General features: G+C 38.0%; 1 protein-coding gene across 6 annotated transcripts in view; it reads left to right on the forward strand.

The window, feature by feature from the left end:
- Ptpmeg (protein tyrosine phosphatase Meg) overlaps window positions 1–19,628 on the forward strand; it is a 560,698-nt gene that overhangs the window by 537,800 nt on the left and 3,270 nt on the right. For all 6 annotated transcript variants that reach the window (XM_070100756.1, XM_070100755.1, XM_070100757.1 and 3 more), the window contains 5 exons: window positions 2,081–2,338; window positions 6,891–7,104; window positions 7,448–7,577; window positions 11,371–11,488; window positions 17,740–17,906. In XM_070100756.1, coding sequence (XP_069956857.1) covers window positions 2,081–2,338; window positions 6,891–7,104; window positions 7,448–7,577; window positions 11,371–11,488; window positions 17,740–17,906 — 887 coding nt within the window. The remainder of the gene's footprint in view (window positions 1–2,080; window positions 2,339–6,890; window positions 7,105–7,447; window positions 7,578–11,370; window positions 11,489–17,739; window positions 17,907–19,628) is intronic.

Consider the following 19,628-nt stretch of genomic DNA (forward strand, 5'->3'; position numbering starts at 1 on the left):
AACGGATTAATTTGATTTCCATTGTTTCTTATGGGGAAAATTAATTCGGCTAACGATAATTTCAGCTTACGATGAGCTGACAGGAATGAATTAATATCATAAGGCGTGGGTCCACTGTGTGTGTGTGTGTGTGTGTGTGTGTGTATATATATATATATATATATATATATATATATATATATATATATATATATATATATATATATATATATATATATATATATATATATATATATATATATATATAATATTATATAATATACACACAGTGGACCCCCCGGTTAACGATATTTTTTCACTCCAGAAGTATGTTCAGGTGCCAGTACTGACCGAATTTGTTCCCATAAGGAATATTGTGAAGTAGATTAGTCCATTTCAGACCCCCAAACATACACGTACAAACGCACTTACATAAATACACTTACATAATTGGTCGCATACGGAGGTGATCGTTATGCAGGGGTCCACTGTATATATATATATATATATATATATATATATATATATATATATATGCATGCATGCATACGTGTCTACCAAGCCAAGGTCCTGTTTCAAATTGACTCACACCGAGAGGTGAAGGGAAATAAGAATATGATGGGGGTCACAGGGTACACATCTACCAATCGTCATACTGATTATTACACTAGTATAAATATAAGTACATAGACTATAGATAGTAATGGCAGTATTGACAGGTACCTGGGTGTTAGACTGCTGTGGGTTGCATCCCAGGGGGTGATAATATGCCTTAGATAGGGATGGGCTTTGAAGTGAGCTGAGGTAGGATAACTCTTAGCCAGCAAAATTGATGTGTAAAGAAAGAAAAATGACAAAGAAAAGCTCCAAATGGCAAGACTGGTCAGATAAATGGTTGCTCGACTTCAACCCCAGTAAATGGAAGGTAGTGAGGATTGGAGCATGAGCAAGGTGTCAGGAAAAGGAGTATATATAGACTGGGAGACAACAGCTTAAGACTTAATTCAGAGAGAAAGACCTAGGGGTGACCATAGTGCCTGGTATATCACTAGAGGCTTACATTAGCTGAATAACCTTCGCATCCAATACACGTCTGGCAAATCTTTGAGTAGCCTTCAGGAATCATTCTGGGCCCTTTATACAACATTCATCAGTCCCATCTTTTAGTATGGAGCACACTCCATACTAAAAGATGAAAAAGTATGAGAAAGTGCACAAATATGCAATGAGCCTTGTTCCAGAGCTAAGAGAAATTAACTATAAGGAAAAGCTAATGGAATTGAATCTAATGACACTGGGAGAACAGAAGAAACAGGGAAGAGATGGTGACAACATACAAAATATTCAAAAGTAATTCGCTGCATAGATGGGGACAGGCTGTTTGATAGGTAATTATTATTATTATAATCAAAACCGAGTGCTAAACCCACTAGGGTCATCCAGCGCATTTAGGGACACAACTAAAAGTCAAGGACTCAGATGACCTAGAGGGAAATCAGGAAGTATTTCATCATTCTCAGAGTGGTCATTGAAGAAGTAGTAGAGGCAGGCTCCATGCATAGTTTTAAGAGTAGGCACAATAGTGCCCATAAGGCTGAGTATGAATGGCAAGCAGCAAGTTGAGGGGCAGGTCCAGGAGCTAGGTCTTGACCCCCTGCAATTCTACATATTTGTTAACATATAGGTGAGTGCACACAGCCATATCTTGGTGGGAGATGGCCAATGAAGTATATTTATACTTATATGATATGTATTATTTGTATATTTATTTGACTAGCACTGGGGCTTATAGTAAATTTATTATTTTGAATATCTAATGCTGATGATTGCTAGATTTTGAGTATGAAAGGATGAAGTGTAAAATGATTTGTCAAATATTGTAGGTTTTTTTATTATCAGTACAGTACCATACACTGTGACTTTCATCAACACTTGTTGAATTTAATTGCCCATTTCTTTATCTGTATAAATAACAGCATATGTATGATTTATTAATGTATGTGCATAATCATAACTCCTTTTAAATCATAACATTATCACTTTAATTAGTATATATTTTGCAATGCATGTATGTTGCTCACTATATGATATTTATCCACAGTGTACCTAGCAGAGGAACTAGAAGAACCAGCTTTCCAGTATGTTCCTGAGGCCTTGCCCACCAGTGTTAGTGTGGGGGTGCCTGGCTCTCAGACAGCCCCTCTCCATGAATCCATGCTGCTTTTATCTGAAGGTCTAGAGGCAGGATCTTTGGTAGCACAGTTTGAACAGATGTACCGCCGCAAGCCTGGTCTTACAGTTGCAGAAGCTCGCAGACCAGAAAATGAGAAAAAAAACAGATACCGTGACATTTCACCATGTAAGTTGTAATATTGTTCATTAATTTTATTGCTAAATGTATGCTAATTCACAAATGATAATTTATAATGTGAATGTTATATATTGTGTAATTAATATACAGTATGAACATTAGACATACTAAATTGTATGCTTCTACACAAAATATAACAAGTTATCTTAAATTGTATTAAAGTACTGTACTGTATATTGGTTTTGCTAATGTTGGAATAAATGTTTTGAAATAGGATTTCTTTAAAATAATATACTAGAAGTATAAGATAAGGTTGAAGAAAAATGTAGATTCAAAGGAAAGAAAAAAATACTAAAACAAGTTATGTTATCTCTATCAGTCATATGATAATCAGAATGCCTTGAAACTAAAGATTGCTCAATTGCCCGGAACCATGACCAAGTTTACGGGTAGAATTATCAACATAACAGAGCAGCCCTTAGTTTCAAGGAAATTTGTAATCCTCCAATATGACTGATATGAATTGCTCAGCCTAAAAGTATTTGCTAAGGAAACCAGCATTGAAGTAGGACACTGTTGGAATTGTAAGATATATAAGAATGAGCACCCATTATTCCAGTACAGTATTCACTATATATGGTACATAATGCACATGCACACTTGCACTTACACAGCATGCACATGTGATTACTCACACACAGATGAGGAAGGGGCAGGCAGGGAAGCATTGCATGGTAGAAAAGAATGAGCCATATTCAGGCAATGGAGAAAAAACGTAGACATGGGGGATGATCAGAACTGTGAAGCTTCAGTAACTATATTTCATTATGGGGACTAACTTACAGATGCAGACAATATCTACACATTCCTACAAACAGACAACATTAAGAAATTGATTTGTTCGCTAAACTGGATTTTTGTCCATGGTAACACTTATTCTTTTCACTCACACAATGGCTCATATGTATGGAAGGAGTATGGAGAGTAAATGTGTTCAGATATTAGGGAGTGAACTTGTCAGCAGATGGGTCTATGAAAGATGAGGTGAACCATAGAACTGACTAGGAAGGTGGGGAAGGTGCATTGAAGCATCTCTGGAGATGAAATTTACCCATGAAGCCAAATAGGATAATGTACCAGAGAATAGTGGTACCAACACTCATATATGGGTGTGAAGCATGGGTTTTAAACATTTCAGTAAGGAGGACGTTATGTGAATATTATTATGCAGTTGGCAGAGGAGGGGCTATTGAGGTGGTTTGGACATTTAAAGAGAATGGAGTAAAATAGGATGACTAGGAGGGTAGTCTGGGCTGGAGGGAAGGAGAGACAAAGGTCATCCCAGGAAAGGGAGGGGATAAAGAAGGTTTTGAGCACTAGAGGCTTGGATATCCAGTAGGCTTGTGTGAATGCATAAGATAGGAATGAGTGGAGGCAAGTGGTTTTTATGACTTAATGTGCTGTTGCTATGAGGAAGGTAACATTTGTAAAGGGATTAAGGGAAAACTGGTTAGCCAACTTGAGTCCTGGAGGTCAGAAGTATATTTTCTGCACTCTGAAGAAGGGGTGGGAATGTTGCAATTTGGAGGGCTATCTGAACTGTGATATCAGCAAGATTCTGTCAAGACAGTGATTGAATGAGTGATGGTGACTGTGTTTCCTCTTTTTTGGGTCGCCTTACCCAGATGAGAAACAGCCAGTATTAAACAATAAGTACTGTATATGAATAAACAGAGACTCAGTCTTGTCCATGCATATAGCAAATACAATCCTAAGCAACAAAGCCTTGGCATAGAATGATTTTACAATCAGCACTTTTATGACAAGGTTGTACCAGCAGCACCAGTGGTGACCCTACTGTCTCATCCCACTGTTTCAGAAGCATTCATAGTACATATACCTCAAATCCATATAGTCCATAAACCCAAGAAAAGTCATAAATAAATGACTGAAAAAACAAAAGAATAGATAAGGACTCAAACCATGGTCCATGCATACAACATGCTCAGTGTTGTAATCATTCAACCACAGAGCTTACCCATAGGATAATTTTACATTCAGCACTTCTGTGACATGGTTTTATTGGTGGCAGCAAGATAAGTTGTAATGAAGCTTTTGTCGTACACTGCATCTATTCTCCAACCACTCAGAGCCATAGTCCATAAACCCAAGGTAAACTATTATGAATAGCTATCAATACATAATCAGAAGAATGGATAGGAACTTTGTGTTCCATGGGTGTAGCTGGCCCAATATTGTAACTACTCAACCACAGACATTAAAAATAGGATGATTGTACAACAAGCACTTCTGTGACATGGTTGCATCAACAGCTCTTGAATTACTCAAGGTACATGATATCTACACTTTTATTCTGCCAAAGTACCAACAAATGCCAGACATAAAGTATCAACTTTGAAAGCAATTTTATTTAGTTTTATAATACAAATTATTTATCTCAGTTTACACACCCTACCATGTAAAAGAAGAAAATTGAAAGTGAATACAGGAAAGAGTAAGGTTATGAGGATAACAAAAAGATTAGGTGATGTATTGTGTATTGGATATCAGATTGGAGGGAGAGAGTATGGAGGAGGTGAATGTATTCAGATATTTGGTAGTGGACGTGTCAGTGGATGGGTCTATGAAAGATGAGGTGAATAATAGAATTGATGAGGGGAAAAGGGTGAGCGGTCCACTTAGGAGTCTGTGGATACAAAGAACTTTGTCCTTGGAAGCAAAGAGGGAAATGTATGAGAGTATAGTTTTACCAACGCTCTTGTATGGGTGTGAAGCATGGGTGATGAATGTTGCAGCGAGGAGAAGGCTGGAGGCAGTGGAGATGTCATGTCTGAGGGCAATGTGTGGTGTGAATATAATGCAGAGAATTCGTAGTTTGGAAGTTAGGAGGAGGTGCGGGATTGCCAAAACTGTTGTTCAGAGGGCTGAGGAAGGGTTGTTGAGATGGTTCAGACATGTAGAGAGAATGGAGCGAAATAGAATGACTTCAAGAGTGTATCAGTCTGTAGTGGAAGGAAGGCGGGGTAGGGGTCGGCCTAGGAAAGGTTGGAGGGAGGGGGTAAAGGAGGTTTTGTGTGCGAGGGGCTTGGACTTCCAGCGGGCATGCGTGAGCGTGTTTGATAGGAGTGAATGGAGAAAAATGGTTTTTAATACTTGACGTGCTGTTGGAGTGTGAGCAAAGTAACATTTATGAAGGGATTCAGGAAAACCGGCAGGCCGGACTTGAGTCCTGGAGATGGGAAGTACAGTGCCTGCACTCTGAAGGAGGGGTGTTAATTTTGCAGTTTAAAAACTGTAGTGTAAAGCACCCTTCTGGCAAGACTGTGATGGAGTGAATGATGGTGAAAGTTTTTCTTTTTTGGGCCACCCTGCCTTGGTGGGAATCGGCCAGTGTGTGAATAAAAAAAAAATTATCTCAGTTTGATTGTTCACTATTTTATTAGTGGGGAATCCATCCACAACCTGCATCTGTAAGTTTTGTGTATGTCCAGTGCTGCATATTGTATATCCCCTTATACTACAAGCTTATGTCTTAATTCTAGCACCTCCAAAATGGTCCCAATTGGCTTGGTTTGAACTGCATCAGAGAAAACAGGTCTGTGCCATAGATGTGTGCTGCATAAAAAAAATTGTTGTGTGCAGGGCATTGTGGGGAACCAATAAATGCCATTTACATATGTTTAGTGTGATTTAACAATAAATATAAGTGAAATATGATATGTAAATGTAGATATAGGTCTCTCTTTCAACAAACTGGCCGTATCCCACCGGTAGATATAGGTATTAAACTTCTTTCTTTCAACGTACCAGCTGTATCCCACCGAGGTGGGGTGGCCCGAAAGGAAAAACGAAACTTTCTCCTTTCAAATTTAGTAATATATACAGGAGAAGGAGTTACTAGCCCCTTGCTCCCGGCATTTTAGTCACCTCTTACGACACGCATGGCTTACGGAGGAAGAATTCTGTAGGTATTAAACATAAAAAATAATTAGAAAAAAATGGAAAAACAAAAAAAAAATTTAAAACATCAGCTTTCTTCACATGGCAAGCACTCATGTTGCCATGAAACGGTCACAAGTATCACCTTTAAAACTTTATATTTCTGTAAGTAATAATCAGATTTCACTAATTCTTGTCTTATTACACTTGTAAACTTGTAATAAATTTTTTGTTTAAATCCCTGGTACTGGGTAACATTAATTTGGGACCCCTTGGCAGTTTAAGAGTTATATGTGAAATAATAATTATTCTTCTTATTGAGATAATGTCGCCCATTTTCAAAAATGTTTGTTGCTGCACTTGTTTCCTGAAGCTTTCTTTATTTTTGCACTTTTACAATCAGGGGGAAGTGCTGAACACACACAAGTCAAACAGCACATGAGGAATGGGAGGGAATCAAGTTTGATCCAATGAAGGGGAGGATAGATACACTTTCTTGGATGAAGATCTCCTCACCAGCATCAAGACATACGTTAAGGGACTCTGTTAGGAAGATCTTACAGTAAGAAAATCAATAAATGTATAAAATACTGAAATTCTGACTTATATTCACTTACATTTCTTTATTTTTTGACTTCAGATGACACTACACGAGTCATCCTCACCAATGCTGTGTCAGGTGATTATATCAATGCCTCTTACGTCAACATGGAGATTCAAGGGTCAGGCATTATCAACCGTTATATTGCGTGTCAGGGTCCACTAGCAGGAACATGCACCGACTTCTGGCAGATGGTTTGGGAACAGCAATCAACATTAGTAGTTATGCTCACTACAGTGGTAGAGCAAGGCAGGTGAGCCTTAGTGTGAAGATGTGTGATTAAATGAATCCAAAATTTCTAGCAAATATGTACTGTATTTAATGTGTTGCAACATAAATAAGGAAGTGTAAGTTGTCAATATCAAATAATGTAATGCTCTGCTTTTAGTCTGGAGACTTTAAAGGTATTTTACATTTTTAATTTTCTTGGAAAGCCTGATAGTGATATAATACTGTATTGTTCTTGACTAATAGGAAAAGTAATGAAATACATCTTTGACAAAAATATATTTTAAGCATTGAAACATTTTAAATACTTATACATTTAATAAAAATTTAAACTTGTGTTGATTTACTTTTCAATAATCAAATTTCAGAGTCAAATGCCATAGATATTGGCCTAGACTTTATGAAACAGTAGACTTCGGTACTCTGCAAGTCACATGCTTGAAAGAAGAGGAGACAACTGGTTTTGCATTTAGAGAATTCACACTCATCAATACACAGGTTAGTTATCTCGTCTTCCCCTCTTCATCCTCCCCTCCTCCCCCCCCACTTTCCCCCATCTTTCTTGTCCTCTGATAGTCTTTCTTATGTACTCCATCCTTGTTTTTAATACAGTATTTGAATATGAGTTTAGTTCAGATCTCATCCTACTAGAGTATACTACTACCCTCAAGATGCAACCAATAAAAATGGACTAACACCCAGGTACCCATTTATTGCTGGGTGCATGGTGTCAGCAGCCTGCCCAAGAATCAAACCTGGGTAACTTCAGTTGTGAACCAAGTAACACTAAGCTACAATTCTATTGCCAAATATCTGTCTTCACTCGCTTCATCTCTCTTCGTAACACTCATCCAAAGGAAAACTTGTGCTTTTAACCCTTTCAGGCCTACATGTGAGAGAACGGGTCTGCGTGGTGGGTGTGCGCCATAAACAAAAAATCTAGGCGCCCGCATAGCATTGTGGGAACGCCGGCTCAGTTACCCTTGTTCACCATGCCTCATCGCAAGTCAGCTCTCACTCCCCGGAAAATTGGGACTCTCCTCTTCCTATCTGATAGTTCTGACACTGATGGAAGTGGAAATGAAGACGAATTCTACGGCTTTGATCAGTTAGTGACCGAAAAGAATGACCAGGATATCGATAGTGCAGAAAACCCTGACGATCCTCAACCTTCTACCTCTGGTGTGGGCACTCGTGACTCACGGTCGGTTGTTCCTCATCGCAAGAGAAAACTAATATTTTCGCGTGGCCAGGCCTCTGACTTCAGTAATGATGATGATAGTGACGTGGACTGTGATTTTATTGCGCTCGACGATCATTCGAGTAGTGATAGTGAGGAATCATATTCACCAGTGAAGCGTCGATATGTTCGCCGCCGCATGCGCTCGGGTAGTGTACCCTATGCTGTGCCCAGGGGACGGAGTACATCCCGGAGTACATCCCGTGGCCCAACACCAGTTTTAGGTAGTGATAGTGAGGATGATGTGGCTACACTTGGCATGGATAGACCACAGGCATCAGTGGATGGTGTTAGTGGTGATGGTAGTGGCACCGCCATGCGTGACTCGCCAGGCCACGCTGCTGACTCGTCAGTTCAAGGACAAAGCGGAGCACCAGCCACCAGCCCACCACAACCACCCGCACAACCAGCCTATGATGTCCAGTATCCACCAGCAAACCGTATGTGGGATTGGCAGCAAAATCCCAATTTTGTTCCCAAGCCTCACCACTTTGATGACTCTCAAAGTGGAATTCTACCTACTTGTCCCCTTGGAACCACTGCCAATGAACTGGAATTCTTTGAATTATTCTTTGACCAGCCATTGATGGAAATTATTGTCAGGGAAAGTAATAAGTATTTTGAGTACACCATGGTAAATACGATCTTATCACCACAGTCAAGACTACACAGGTGGAAAGAGACGACTGTTGCAGAAATGTATTTGCTTTTTGCAACAATAATGCTTATGCCTCACGTCTATAAGCATAATATAAAAGCATACTGGTCCACAGATCGGCTAATTTCTACCCCGGTCTTCAGTGAAATCATACCAGTGAACAGGTTTATCTTACTCTTACGTATGTTGCACTTCTCTGACAAAACCAGGCCTGACAGAAGTGACAGGTTATACAAGATTAGAAATGTTTTCATGTATCTCAAACAAAAGTTCAGCATATACTTTTATCCATTCAAGAATCTTGTAATTGACGAGTCTTTGATTTTGTTCAAAGGTAGACTGTCATTCAAGCAGTATATACCGAGCAAGAGGAAACGCTTTGGTATAAAACTGTTTGTACTCTGTGACTGTGACAGTGGCCTGGTGTTGGATATTGTTGTATACACGGGTAGTAAAACATTGAAAGATACCAAGATGTTATTGGGTATCTCAGGTGACGTAGTGAGAAACATGATGGCACCTTATCTTGGTAAGGGGCATACATTATATACCGATAACTGGTACACAAGCCCATTACTCAGTGATTTCATGCGAGTGAACAAGACAGATGTGTGTGGCACAGTGTGTTCTAATCATAAACATATGCCCAGGCTCAACGCAGGTGCTCGTGGTGATGACGTGCAGGTGTTTACTGCCAATGACATCATGGCGGCATGACAAACGAGATGTCACATTGTTGACAACCATTCAACGTAATGAAATGCAAGACAGTGGCAAAGTTGATTGAGTGACTAATGAACGTATTCGAAAACCAGTGACAGTGATTAATTATACACAAAACATGCGCTTGGTTGACAAATGTGACATGCAGATTGGTTTTGTTGACTGTGTTCGTAAGAGTTACAAGTGGTACATGAAACTTTTCTTCCATCTCATGGACATTTCAATGCTCAATGCATATAATATGTACCAAATAAAGACTGGCAACAGACCACCGTATGGTGAATTTTGTTTGTCTGTTGTCAGACAACTCATAATGAAGTACCAGGTAACAACACCTGCTATACAACACGGTCCTCGAATTCCTCAGGATATACCCAAGCGTTTGAGGAGGGAAGGTGATCATTTCATAATACAACTTCCTTCAACTCAGAAGAAATTTGCTCAGAAGAGATGCATCGTCTGTGCACAAACAAAACGACGGCAACAAAGACGCAAAGACACTCGGTTTATGTGTGAGGAATGTAAGGTGCCTCTGTGTATGGTGCCTTGTTTCAAGGAGTTCCACAAGCTCCAGCAGTTCTAAAACCATGTCCAGTGATTGTAAATATGTAAATATATGATAGAACATTAGTATTATACAAGATTTGTGCATGTTTATTGTAATAAACAACAGTGGTAAACAATAATATGATAACTTTAGTGTGGTTATTGTGTTCAATACAGTGAGTTTATATATATACATTATATACAGTATTGGTCTCTCAGGCCCCAAATGTTAGTAGGAATAGAAAAAAAATTGGAAAAGAAAAGAAAAAACAATAAAAACCGCTAAATAATGTAATGCGCGTATGTGGAATTCGTCGATATTGCCGCCACCACAACATTTTTGACAAACTTCTTGGCACTGTATCTCGGTAAGTACTGATCAGAATTTTTTTTTTTGTCTTATTACCTTCACAAAAATATGCTCTTTAATTCTGTAAGAAAAAATAATTTTTTTTTTTTTTTTTTTTTTTTTTTTTTTTCAAAATTTCTTGGACACTGGAGCACCACTTCAGATTTTGGCCTTGGACCCTGAAGGGGTTAAACAAATAGAGAATATACAAAAATCAATGTAAGTGCTCTGAGCATAGTGTTGATTTGAAAAGCATGTTCAGCAGCTGAATTCATTTTGTACCGTGTATTAAATTTGGTTAGTTTCAGCTGACACAAAATATGTAATTAATTTTAACTGTGTAATATAAATTATATGACTTAGGGGTATGTTCACTCTGTCTTACAGCAGGTAAACATGGAGAAGGTGCAGGATTGCAGTGAATGTTGGAAAACAAATGCTGTTTTCATTGAAGAATGTCACTTTTCCCATGTTTTGCAATAAAAATAGTCAAATGAAGCATTCAATCATAGAGGGTCATGCAGCACTACTGGAAAGGAGGAATGTACAAAGGGTAGGAGGGAGTGATGGACAGGACCCACATTCTGTTGAGTCCTTATTAAAACACTTTTTCTTAGAATGATCAGTTGCCCTTATCCTGATCTCCTTTCCCATCCTTCTGTAACCCCCCTCTGTTTTCTTCTATCCAATTTTTATTTTATGCAGATAAAATTTCAGTCATTATTTTACCTTTGTTGTTTTGTATACTTTACTATACCTGCATTCATTATTGCAGAATCAAGATGAGAGACACATCACCCATATGCAGTATCTAGCGTGGCCAGACCATGGTGTGCCAGATGATTCTACAGAATTCTTAAACTTTGTTGCTCAGGTTCGACAGGCTAGAACAGGTGAGACAGATGATAAACTTTGATATAATGTACTGTTTAAGGAAGTTTTGGTTACTGCTTATCCTTATATTTTTTTTTTTCTAAAAATTCTATTACAACTGGTCTTTTGCTAATAGTGTGCTGAAAATTTTTGTAACATTTTGTTGTACACATTACAGTATGTATTAATGTTTTTTCTTCCCTGTTTTCCTTGTTCCCTTAGGTACTCTGTTTAGCTCACTTTCAGACATTTCAGCTAGTTTTTTACTCTGCTCTTTTACCTTTTGTGATGAAAGTTGAAAAGTGGGACCAGGAGCTATAACTCAACTTCTGTAAACATAACTAGGCAAGCACACATAAATAGGTCATTACACCCATGTAACTTTAGCATTTCATTTCAGCTTGCTATTCTTTCTTACCAATCTTTCATTCTGACAGTAACTTGTATCTCTGATAAAAAGTTGTTGATTTTGACACTGTTCTCTAATATTACTTAGGATACTCCTTTTAACTGGTCAAATTTTACACTTCCTCTTATATCTTTTGTTCTAGCAAGTTTTTATTTTAAAATACAGAGTAAGAATTCTTTAAAGAGAGGGCATTCAATTGCATACTTTGAGGAAGTTAGATGATTTATTGATTCTATGCAAGAAGTAAATTTTTTTTTTTTTTTTTTTGTCAGCTGTCTCCCACTGAGGCAGGGTGACCCAAAAAAGAAAGAAAATCCCCAAAAAGAAAATACTTTCATCATCATTCAACACTTTCACCACACTCGCACATTATCACTGTTTTTGCAGAGGTGCTCAGAATACACAGTTTAGAAGCATATACGTATAAAGATACACAACATTTCCCTCCAAACTGCCAACATCCCAAACCCCTCCTTTAAAGTGCAGGCATTGTACTTCCCATTTCCAGGACACAAGTCCGACTATATGAAAATAACCAGTTTCCCTGAATCCCTTCACTAAATATTACCCTGCTCACACTCCAACAGATCGTCAGGTCCCAAGTACCATTCGTCTCCATTCATTCATATCTAACACGCTTGCTGGAAGTCCAAGCCCCTTGCCCACAAAACCTCCTTTACCCCCTCTCTCCAACCCTTTCGAGGACGACCCCTACCCCGCCTTCCTTCCCCTATAGATTTATATGCTTTCCATGTCATTCTACTTTGATCCATTCTCTAAATGACTAAACCACCTCAACAAACCCTCTTCTGCCCTCTGACTAATTTTTTTTTTTTTTTTTTTTTTTCTTCAACAAGTCGGCCGTCTCCCACCGAGGCAGGGTGACCCAAAAAAAAGAAAGAAAATCCCCAAAAAGAAAATACTTTCATCATCATTCAACACTTTCACCACACTCGCACATTATCACTGTTTTTGCAGAGGTGCTCAGAATACAACAGTCTAGAAGCATACACATATAAAGATACACAACCTATCCCTCAAAACTGCCAATATCCCAAACCCCTCCTTTAAAGTGCAGGCATTGTACTTCCCATTTCCAGGACTCAAGTCCGACTATATGAAAATAACCGGTTTCCCTGAATCCCTTCACTAAATATTACCCTGCTCACACTCCAACAGATCGTCAGGTCCCAAGTACCATTCGTCTCCATTCACTCCTATCTAACACGCTCACGCACGCTTGCTGGAAGTCCAAGCCCCTTGCCCACAAAACCTCCTTTACCCCCTCTCTCCAACCCTTTCGAGGATGACCCCTACCCCGCCTTCCTTCCCCTATAGATTTATATGCTTTCCATGTCATTCTACTTTGATCCATTCTCTCTAAATGACCAAACCACCTCAACAACCCCTCTTCTGCCCTCTGACTAATACTTTTATTAACTCCACACCTTCTCCTAATTTCCACACTCCGAATTTTCTGCATAATATTTACACCATACATTGCCCTTAAACAGGACATCTCCACTGCCTCCAACCGTCTCCTCGCTGCTGCATTTACCACCCAAGCTTCACACCCATATAAGAGTGTTGGTACTACTATACTTTCATACATTCCCTTCTTTGCCTCCATAGATAACATTTTTTGACTCCACATATACCTCAACGCACCACTCACCTTTTTTCCCTCATCAATTCTATGATTAACCTCATCCTTCATAAATCCATCCGCCGACACGTCAACTCCCAAGTATCTGAAAACATTCACTTCTTCCATACTCCTCCTCCCCAATTTGATATCCAATTTTTCTTTATCTAAATCATTTGATACCCTCATCACCTTACTCTTTTCTATGTTCACTTTCAACTTTCTACCTTTACACACATTCCCAAACTCATCCACTAACTTTTGCAATTTTTCTTTAGAATCTCCCATAAGCACAGTATCATCAGCAAAAAGTAACTGTTTCAATTCCCATTTTGAATTTGATTCCCCAAAATTTAATCCCACCCCTCTCCCGAACACCCTAGCATTTACTTCCTTTACAACCCCATCTATAAATATATTAAACAACCATGGTGACATTACACATCCCTGTCTAAGACCTACTTTTACTGGGATGTAGTCTCCCTCTCTTCTACACACCCTAACCTGAGCCTCACTATCCTCATAAAAACTCTACAGCATTTAATAACTTACCACCTATTCCATATACTTGCAACATCTGCCACATTGCTCCTCTATCCACTCTATCATATGCCTTTTCTAAATCCACAAATGCAATAAAAACTTCCCTACCTTTATCTAAATACTGTTCACATATATGCTTCAATGTAAACACGATCTACACATCCCCTACCCACTCTGAAACCTCCTTGCTCATCCGCAATCCTACATTCTGTCTTACCTCTAATTCTTTCAATTATAACCCTACCGTACACTTTTCCTGGTATACTCAGTAAACTTATTCCTCTATAATTTTTAGTCTCTTTTGTCCCCTTTCCCTTTATGTAAAGAGACTATACATGCTCTCCGCCAATCCCTAGGTACCTTCCCCTCTTTCATACATTTATTAAACAAAAGTACCAACCACTCCAACACTATATCCCCCCTGCTTTTAACATTTGTCATGATCCCATCAGTTCCAGCTGCTTTACCCCCTTTCATTCTACGTAATGCCTCACGTACCTCCCCCACACTTACATTCTGCTCTTCTTCACTCCTAAAAGATGGTATACCTCCCTGACCAGTGCATGAAATTACTGCCTCTCTTTCTTCCTTAACATTTAAAAGTTCCTCAAAATATTCTCGCCATCTACCTAATACCTCCATCTCCCCATCTACTAACTCCCCTACTCTGTTTTTAACTGACAAATCCATACTTTCCCTAGGCTTTCTTAACTTGTTTAACTCACTCCAAAATTTTTTCTTATTTTCATTAAAATTTCTTGACAGTGCCTCTCCCACTCTATCATCTGCTCTCCTTTTGCACTCTCTCACCACTCTTTACCTTTCTTTTACTCTCCATATACTCTGCTCTTCTTATAACACTTTTGCTTTGTAAAAACCTCTCATAAGCTACCTTTTTCTCTTTTATCACACCCTTTACTTCATCATTCCACCAATCACTCCTCTTTCCTCCTGCCCCCACCCTCCTATAACCACAAACTTCTGCCCCACATTCTAATACTGCATTTTTAAAACTATCCCAACCCTCTTCAACCCCCCCCCACTACTCATCTTTGCACTAGCCCACCTTTCTGCCAATAGTCGCTTATATCTCACCCGAACTTCCTCCTCCCTTAGTTTATACACTTTCACCTCCCTCTTACTTGTTGTTGCCACCTTCCTCTTTTCCCATCTACCTCTTACTCTAACTGTAGCTACAACTAAATAATGATCTGATATATCAGTTGCCCCTCTATAAACATGTACATCCTGGAGCCTACCCATCAACCTTTTATCCACCAATACATAATCTAATAAACTCCTTTCATTACGTGCTACATCATACCTTGTATATTTATTTATCCTCTTTTTCATAAAATATGTATTACTTATTACCAAATCTCTTTCTACACATAGCTCAATTAAAGGCTCCCCATTTACCTTTACCCCTGGCACCCCAAATTTACCTACTACTCCCTCTATAACATTTTTACCCACTTTAGCATTGAAATCCCCAACCACCATTACTCTCACACTTGATTCAAAACTCCCCACGCATTCACTCAACATTTCCCAAAATCTCTCTCTCTCCTCTACACTTCTCTCTTCTCCATATATTTTTAGTTCATATATCTGGCCTGCCTGGAAAAAAGATGTGAGCGTAAGCAAAAGTATAGTAAGCCATCATTGGAATAACATTCCTTATTTTGAAAGTTCTTCGAATCCACCAATTCCCCTTATTTTCGTGATCTTTGCTATGTTTGGTTCCTTGGCTTCTCTCAATATTAGGGTCTGTGACATTAATATTAACATATTTTGCCTGTCCTCTAAAAAAGACCTGATTGCATCTTGTATCTGTACATATTTATTTTGAATTCTTTACTATTATCATCCTGAAGTAGTTGGAATTTATCACATTTGAAAATTGGTGTTCCATTCTTAACCCTTTGACTGTTTTGGCCGTATATATACGTCTTACGAGCCAGTGTTTCTGACGTATATATACTCAATAATTCTAGCGGCTTCAAATCAAGCGGAAGAAAGCTGGTAGGCCCACATGTGAGAGAATGGGTCTGTGTGGTCAGTGTGCACCACATAAAACAAATCCTGCAGCACACAGTGCGTAATGAGAAAAAAAAACTGATCGTTTTTTTGGATTAAAACGCCGAATTTGAGGTGTATTTTCGTATAGTATTTATCAATGTATTTGCGTTTTCATGGTCTTAGGTGATAAAATGGAAAACATATTACAGAAATAGAGATGATTTTCACTACTTTGACGATGAAAACGACCTTGAAAGTGAGCTCAAAGTAGCGGAAATGTTCGATTTTTACCAATGTTCAGGAGTAAACAAATCACACCACACGTCTGCTACACGTCAACTGGGGAGTCTAATATTCTTTCACTAGTGCACTGATATTATTTATACCATTTTTACAATAATGCAGTAGTCTGCATAACAGTAAATTTTGTATGTATTTTTTTGTATGAATAAAAAATCAAAATAGAAAGCAATAATAATATAAGAGGGGCCTAGAGATGTGACTAATGAACAGAGTATATGTTATTTTAGTGCCAATAATGTCTACCTTGTTTATTCTGGACCCTATTTTGAAATTGGCATCTTTTTTTAGTTTGCATAAAATTGGCCAAATTGCCATTTTCTGACCACAATATTGCATAGTCCAAATTGGTAAATGGGAGGTTTCTTGTACTCAGCTGATAGATAAAATGGAGTTCTAAAGAAATAGATATGAGTTTGGTCAACTGGAACAACGGAATTGGGTGAAAATAGGGCTCAAAGTCGGCAAAATCGCCGATACGCATATGTCGCCGAGACCGCTAACTTCGCGGGAGCGTAATTCCATGAGTTTTCGACCAAATTTCAAACTTTTGGTGTCATTACCATCGGGAAAAGATTCTTTATCATTTCATAAGAATTTTTTTTTTTTTTTTTTTTTTAAAAATTTAGCGACATAGAATGACAGTTTCAGAAAGGGGCCTGAAACAGTCAAAGGGTTAATGGAAGACTGTTGATATTTATAATTATAATTTTGTGTTTTTCTAATGATACAACTCTTTTGCCTACTTTGGTATTGCCCTTAAAATTATTTTACAGTAGATATAAACTTTGTTTTGGAGATACAGATTAGTGTATTAGTGAGTAAAATCGAGGAAGAGAATGTAAATCTTATTGGGCTAAAGAAGTTTGTATATATTGCTGTGAAGAGTTAAAATAAAGTGAGACTAGGCACTGTTTTGTGAGGTCTGTGTTTACTTTGTAGTACAAGTATGTGCCATTTGTTATTTTATATATTAACAAAATAATGCCAAGTAGTGTTCTGTTACACTAATTTCAACTTCTGTTTAATTAGTGCTTTTATATTATTTTACCTGTTACTGATTTCCTTCATCATGCTTTAGGTCATTTCTGATTGTGAGGCAGCCAACAATAATTGAAGATGTCAAGATAGTCACTGGTTGATGCATTTAGGAAAGATTTTGCATGCAGCAGCCTCTCTTGATTTTTAAGGAAAGCCAGACCCCCCCAAAAAAACGTTGGGGGGGGGGATGGATTTTTTATGGAGAAAAACACTTTTAATAAGATTAATACTGTACTGATTTACACCACTGACCAAACTTCTAATTATTTGAAAGGTTAATATGTACTTCAGTTGACACTATTATATTCCAGGCATGGTAGAACCCACCATAGTTCATTGTTCTGCTGGTATTGGGAGGACTGGCGTCCTTATCCTCATGGAAACTGCACAGTGTCTTATTGAAGCAAATGAACCAGTTTATCCTCTAGATGTTGTCAGATCCATGAGGGATCAACGAGCAATGATGATCCAGACAGCTGTAAGTATATTTCGCAACACGTGAACCAACCATTTTTCTGTTGCTACAATGACAGCTTTACTGCTACAACTTATTAATTCTCTCACAACATATCCATTACATGTATCCATGAACCCTTTGCCACACCAAACAACCTCCCACTCCAGTGGCAGTACAGTGTAGGTACTGCAGCCTGACTGAAGATAGCTCAATTCCTTAAGTTCCTGATCAGCCAGGTTGTAGTGCCTGTGGCTAGTATCAACAGCCTCATTTATCAGAACCTTAAATTATTTATTTGTCCCTTTTTCTTTGAAATACTGTCTTAATCATATTTTCATTTTCTTTCCCTAAGTTATACCTTGCAACAAGTTATTTCCAGTGGAACACAATTTTTTTTTTTCAGGAGAGCTTACATGATTTGTATTTATAATTTACCCCACTTTTCAAGTAACTGCAGAGCCTAGTATTGCCAGTGTGTCCTTTCAGGCTTCTGTATCAAGTCATTGAAATGAGGGATTTGGTTGGCCATTGTTTTTATTTTTCCAGCCTTATAGTCCAGGCTTTGTAATTAAAATCTCTGATAATCAGGCATAGTACAGTACTAAAAATTTGTCTCATACAGATAATTTTAGGTCAGTTCCATCAAAATTAGCTGATACCCACCAATACTTTGGCAAATCCCCATCAATGGTAATATAAGTTATTTGCCCATGTTTTCGGTTTAATCAATAAAATTTTGACATTACAGTATTTTTTTCTTGGGACTTCATATCTGTAGCTTGTAGTTTTTACTTTTATACTGTTATTATTTATCATCTCCATGCTGATTAGTTTCCTTCATAGTGTATGTTTCTGTTTGTAGTTATAGGAGTTAGTTAACCCTTTCAGGGTCGAGAGGCCCTCTCCTAAACTCGTTCTCAGGGTTGAAAATTTTTGGAAAATTTTTTTTTTTTTCCTTATGAAATGATAGAGAATCTTTTCCCGATCATAATGACACCAAAAGTCTGAAATTTGATATAAAACTTACAAAATTATGCTTTTGCAAAGTTAAGTGGTCTTGATGATGTTGACACATTGGCAATTTGGCCCACTTCGAGCCCTGTTTTCGGCTAATTTCAATGTACTAGTCGACAAAAATCATATTTATTTCGCTAGAACTCCATTTTTTCTATCAAATGAGTACAAGAAACCACCCATTTACCAATTTCAAATATCCAATAAAGTGGTCAGAAATTGGCAATTTTGCCAATTTCCAAGTAGGGTCCAGAATAAGCAAGACAGACATTCCTGGCACTAAAATAACATTTTTCTCTGTTCATTAGTCACGTCCCCAGGCCCCTCTTAATCTCTCTTGCTTTCCACTTTGAATTTTTATTCTCACAAAAAATAGAAGATTTACTGTTAGCAGACTACTGCATTAGTGTAGAAATGGTATAAATAATATCAGTGCATTTGTGAAAGAATATTAGACTCACCAGTTGACGTGTATTGGACGCTTGGCATGATTTGTTTACTTTTGAAATTTGGTAAAAATTTAACATTTCTGCTACTTTGAGCTCAATTTCAAGGTACTTTTCATTATGAAACCAATCAATATCATCTCAATTTCTGTAATATATCTTCCATTCTATAAATTGAGACCAGGAAAACTAGAATACAACCATAAATACCATACGAAAATACAGTGCAAAGTCGCTGTTTTAATCCAAAAACACGGTCAGTTTTTTTTTTTTTTTTTTTTTT

This window comes from Cherax quadricarinatus, chromosome 74 (assembly GCF_038502225.1).
Source record: "Cherax quadricarinatus isolate ZL_2023a chromosome 74, ASM3850222v1, whole genome shotgun sequence".
Lineage (NCBI taxonomy): Eukaryota > Metazoa > Arthropoda > Malacostraca > Decapoda > Parastacidae > Cherax > Cherax quadricarinatus.